This window comes from Carcharodon carcharias, chromosome 18 (genome assembly GCF_017639515.1).
Source record: "Carcharodon carcharias isolate sCarCar2 chromosome 18, sCarCar2.pri, whole genome shotgun sequence".
Lineage (NCBI taxonomy): Eukaryota > Metazoa > Chordata > Chondrichthyes > Lamniformes > Lamnidae > Carcharodon > Carcharodon carcharias.
This window is the reverse complement of record NC_054484.1, coordinates 28144930-28150570: the sequence shown is the minus strand read 5'-3', so window position 1 is coordinate 28150570 and position 5641 is coordinate 28144930. Positions and strand designations below refer to the sequence as shown.

At 44.6% G+C, this 5641-nt stretch overlaps 1 protein-coding gene across 1 annotated transcript; it reads right to left on the bottom strand.

The window, feature by feature from the left end:
* Window positions 1-3066: 3066 nt before the first annotated feature.
* Window positions 3067-3384, bottom strand: LOC121290421 (histone H2B 7-like). Its single transcript, XM_041210860.1, has one exon. The coding sequence runs from the start codon at window positions 3382-3384 to the stop codon at window positions 3067-3069; it is 318 nt and encodes a 105-aa protein (XP_041066794.1).
* Window positions 3385-5641: the final 2257 nt, after the last annotated feature.

Sequence of the window (5641 nt, the reverse complement as noted above, 5' to 3'; positions counted from 1 at the left end):
AATCTAGTGGCTATAAGGGCCTCCCGAGTGCAGCTGCCTCGTCTAGCCAGTGCAATGGCCTCATCACCATCACCCTCGCCTTCATCCTCATCCCCATCGACGTCCTCCTCATCGGAAGTGACCTCCAGCTCCTCCATCTACTCCTCAGCCAGCTCCTCTCCCCGTTGCAGGACTAGGTGGTGAAGGGCGGAGCAGGCCACATTGATTCGTGACACCCTCTGTGGACTGAAATGCATGGCTCCACCAGACCGGTTCAGGCACCGGATCCTCATTTTTAACATCGCGATGGGTTTGCTCCACCAAAGTGCAAGTTGCAGCGTAAGCCTCATTATATCTTTGCTCTGCTTGGAGGAGCGCAACAAGAGCAAAGCCCGTGACACCACCAATGGCCCAGCTGTACAGGAGGGGAGGAAGAAGAGTGGAAGGGCAGTGCTGATAGGGGATTCTTTAGTTAGCGGAGCAGACAGTCATTCCTGCAGCTGTCAACGTGACTCCAGGATGGTTTGTTGCCTCCCTGGTGCTAGGGTCAAATATGTCACAGAACGGTTGCAGGACATTCTTGAGGGGGAGGGTGAACAGCCAGAGGTCATGGTTCAGATTGATACTAATGACATAGGAAGGAAGGGGGGATGTGATCCTGCAATTAGAATTTAGGAAGCTCGGTAGAAAATTAGCAAACAGGGCCTCTAAAGTAGTAATCTCCGGATTACTCCTACTGCCATGTGCAAGTGCGTGCAGAAATAGGAAGATAAGACAGATGGAAAGATGGTGCAGGAGAGAAGGCTTTAAATCCCTGGGACACTGGGACTGGCTTTCGGGGAGATGGCACCTGTACAAGCAGAACGGGATACAGCTGAACAGAGCTGGGACTGAGTTCCTTGCGGGACGTTTTGCTAGTGCTGTTGGAGAGAGTTTAAACTAACTCAGCAGGGGTGTGGGAACCAGGAGAGAATATTAGAAAGTAATACCAAGGTGCACAGAATGCTGGAGGAGGCAGATAGCACTAAAATAGAGAATAGTAAGTTAATAGATGGAGTTGGAGTAAGGGAGCAAGTAATGAAGTCTAAATCAGGATTACACTGCATTAATGTGAATGCATGGAGTACTGATAATAAAATCAGGAAGTTACAGATTGCCTTGTGGGATTATGATGTTGTGGCGATAATGGATACTTAGCTTAAGGAAGGGCAGACCTGGGTGTTAAATATTCCTGGTTACAAGGCGTTCAGTAAAGATAGGAACTTCTAGGTCTTGGGTAAATGAGTTTGTTGGCCAACTGAACTCTAACTGCACGTCTTCCTATGTTTTTATCAACTGCTGCTTGAAATTAATAACAGGGAGAGACCGATGTAAGGATAAGCAGTGATGGCTTAATGAGGCATAATGCAGAACACCAGAACATATGTGCTCACTCAGAAACCTCTAGAACTAGACTTACAGTTCCCAGTTGCCCGTGCTGTACAGTGATTCGTTAGTGCCGTCACATGATGAGTACACTTGCATTATCTTAAAGGGACAGGGTACCTCACTTTACCACATCCCTCCCCCTTTACTTAAAAGTACAGCTAACAAGCTTAAAACACATTAACTAGTACACAATAACTATTTACAGGTCAAGTCTCTCCGGAGGCCCTTCTTTGACAGGTTGAGCGTCATGGCACAACAACCTTGGCTGGTGTTTCCGAGACCTCCTTTTCAGGGGACAGTTGTCCACTAGGTTTCTCAGTGGAAATTGGCAGGTTTGTCTCCCCAACCCCCTTGGGTCCCATAGGCCTCACTAGTGCTTCCAAATCGTGGGTTTATGCGGTGACTATAAGCTACCTGTCAATGAGATAGCCGAACTTGATAGACACCTGATACCCTAGGTTGAGGAATCGTATTCAAAGTTGGCAAGGGGCACCGCATATTTGAAATTAGACATGAGCCATGCCTACCAGCAGGTAGTTAGAAAAGGAGTCCAGTGAATTCGTTACCATTAATACACACTGAGGATTATATCAATACACACATTTACCCTTTGGGGTCTCCTTGGCATGTGCTATTTTCCAAAGAATGATTTAAAACTTGCTCTAAAGATTGCCCCATGTTATCGTTTACTTGGATGATGTATTGGTCACGGGACTGACCAATGATGAACACTTAGCAAATCTAGAGGAGGTGCTCAAATGTTTCGCACAGCCGGGGTACATTTAAAATGAGAGAAGTGTCTGTTCAAAGCTAAGGAGGTAGTTTACTTGGGCCACAAGATCGATACACAGGGCCTGCATCCCGTGGAAGAAAAAGTCCAGGCCATTCGTGAGGCACCTGCCCCGAGAAATACCACAGGGCTTAAAGGCCTTCGTGGCATGGTAAACTACAACCTCCCAAACCTCTTGACTGTGCGGCCCCATTGTATGGCCTGCTTAAAAAGAACCAGAAATGGAGTTGGCAAGCCCCACACCAAGATGCCTTCCTGCAAGTGAAGCGATTGTTAAGATCAGCCTTGTTGGTCCACTTTGGCCCCAAGAAAGAATTAATTTTAACATGTGATGCGTCCCCTTATGGAATAGGGGCTGTCCTTTCACATCGGATGGTGAATGGCTCCAAACGACCCATTGGTTATACATCTCGCACGCTCGCTGTCGCAGAGCAACGATATTCCCAAATTGTAAAGGAAGGCTTACCTATTGTGTTCAGCATCTGAAAGTTTTACCAATATCTCCATGGTCACCATTTCCATATTATAATTGACCACAACACCCTACTGAGATTATTTGGAGAAGCTATATCGCCTATAACATCTGATCACATCCAGAGATGGGCACTAATATTAGCCGCCTACGGATATACTTTTATTCACCATTCAGGAACTCAAATCGCACATGCCTTCCCCTGCCAACAAATAACGGGAAGAGACTGATGTAAGGACAAGGACAAACAGTGATGGTTTATTGAGACATAGGGCAGAGCACTAGATCATAAGTGCTCACTCATAAACCTCCAGAACTAGACTTAAAGTTCCCAGTTGCCCATGCCGTACAGTGATTCACCAGGGCTGTCTTTTTTCTTTCAGTGCATTGTGGTGTTTCATTTGGAGCTAGTGACCTTGGTCACCGCCTTTGTGCCTTCCGACATGGCATGCTTGGCCAGGTCCCCGGGCAGCAGCAGGCACACAGCGGTCTGGATCTCTCGGGAGCTAACGGTCTGCCGCTTGTTGTAGTGGGCCAGGCGGGAAGCCTCATCTGCGATGTGCTCGAAGACATCGTTGACGAATGAGTTCATGATGTTCATGGCCTTGGAGGAGATGCCAGTATCTGAATGAACCTGATTCATCACTTTGTAGCTGTAGATGGAGTAACTCTCCTCCCTGGATCTCTTCCTCTTCTTCCAGCCCTGCAATGGCATTCTCTTGATAATTTTTTGGAACCCTTCTTGGCAGCTCCTGATTTCTTTTCATCCACCATGGTGCCACTAAACCTCAGACACACACACATGGTGAGCACACTTGCATTTTCTTAAAGGGACAGGGTACCTTACTTTACCACAGATAGAAAAGGGGAAAATGAAGGAGGGGTGATGTTTTTGGTTAAGAATAGTATTGCATTACTGGGGAAAGAAATATGTGGGAGGATTCAAGGACAGAATTGATTTGGCTAGAGCTAAGAAATAAGAAGGGTGCAATTACATTGTTTGGTATAATACATGGACCACCAACTGGTGGAAAGGATATAAAAGAACAAATCTTCAAGTAAATTACAGACAGGTGTAAACATCATAGAGTAGTTATTTTACTTTAATTACCTGTATATAGGCTGGGATAGTGGTAGTGTAAGAGGCAGTGAGGGACAAGCGTTCCTAGATTGTGTTCAGGAGAATTTCCTACAGTATGTGTCCAGTCCAGCGAGAAAGGAGGCACTGCTAGACCTGATTCTTAGGAATGAGGTGGGCCAAGTAGGTCAAGTGACAGTGAGGGAAAATTTAGGATGACGGTGAAAATGACCTTGGTCAATCTAGAGTAAGAATAATCAACAGGCAGTGAGCGGACTTCAATGGGGCAAGAACGGAGCTGGGCCGGATAGACTGGAACCAAAGGTTGGTGGGAAAAACAGTAGCTGAACAATGGGCTTCCTTCAAAGAGGAGATGGTTTGGGCACACTCAAGGTATGTTCCCTCAAAAGGGAAGGGTAGGACAAATAAACCCAGACATCCCTGGATGACAAAGGAAATAGAAATTAAATTAAAGAAGAAAAATTATGCTTACAACAGGTGTGAGGTTGCAATTACAACTGAGAACCAGGTTGAATACAGAAGGTTCAGAAAGGATGTAAAAAAAGCAATATGAGAAGCCAAGAGGGATTATGAGAAAAGACTAGCAAATAACATAAAAGGAAATCCCAAAGTATTCTATGAGCTCATCAACAGTAAAAAGGTAATAAAAGGAGGAGTAGGGCCTATTAGGGAACAAAAAGGGGATTTACACATAGAGGCAAGAGGCATGGCTGAGCTGTTAAATGAATATTTTGCATCTGCCTTTGCCTACAAGGCAGATGCTGCTTAGGCCATGGTGACAGAGAAGGAAACTCAATCACTAGAGGGGTTTAAAATTGATAAGGAGGAGGTATTAGATAAGCTATTGGTACTTAAAGTTGATAAGGCACTGGGACCGGATGAGATGCACCCAAAAATATTGAAGGAAGTGGGAGTGGAAATTGTAGAGGCACTGGCAATAATCTTCATTTTTCTCTGGATTTGGGAGAGGTGCCTTAGGGCTGGAGAATTGCAAGCATTACACTCTTGTTCAAAAAAGATTGTAAAGATCAGCCCTGCAATTACAGACCAGTCAGTTTAACTTTGGTGGTGGGGAAACTTCTAGAAACAATTATTCCAGATAAAATTAATAGTCACATGGAAAAATGTGGATTGATTCAGAAGAGTTGGCATGGATTTGTTAAAGGAAAATTGTGTCCAACTAACTTGCTGGAGCTTTTTGAAGAGGTAACAGAGATGGTTGATGAGGATAAGGCCGTTGATGTGTATATGGACTTCCAAAAGGCGTTCGACACAGTGCCATACAACAGACTTCAGGAAAGTTATAGGTCATGGAATAAAAGGGACAGTAGCAACGTGGAGACAAAATTGGCTGAGGGATAGGAATCAGAGGGTAATGGTTAATGGGTATTTTTCAGGCTGGAAGGAGGTTTGTAGTAGAATTCCCTAGGGGTCAGTAATGGGACCCTTGTTTTTCCTGATATATATAAATGATCTAGATCCTGGTGTGCAGGGGACAATTTCAAAGTTTACAGATGACACAAAACTTGGGAGAATTGTAAACTGTGAGGAGGACAGTGTAGAACTTCAAAAGGACATTGACACATGGATGGAGTGGGCAGATAGGTGGCAGATGAAGTTCATTATGGAAAAGTGTGAGGTGATACACTTTGGTACAAAGAACATGGAGTGACAGTATAAAATAAAGGATACTATTCTAAAGGTTGTGCAGGAACAGAGAGACCTGGGTATATATGTACATAAATTATTAAAGGTGGCTGGACAGGTAGAGAGAGCTGTTTCTAAAGCATACAGTATTCTAGGCATCATTAATAGAGTACAAGAGCAGGGAGGTTATAATGAACTTCTTTAAGACACTGGTTAGACCTCAGCT

What these genes read in the sequence shown, in the direction of transcription:
- LOC121290421 (XM_041210860.1), bottom strand. Translation starts at nt 3,384, where the DNA reads ATGCCATTGCAGGGCTGGAAGAAGAGGAAGAGATCCAGGGAGGAGAGT.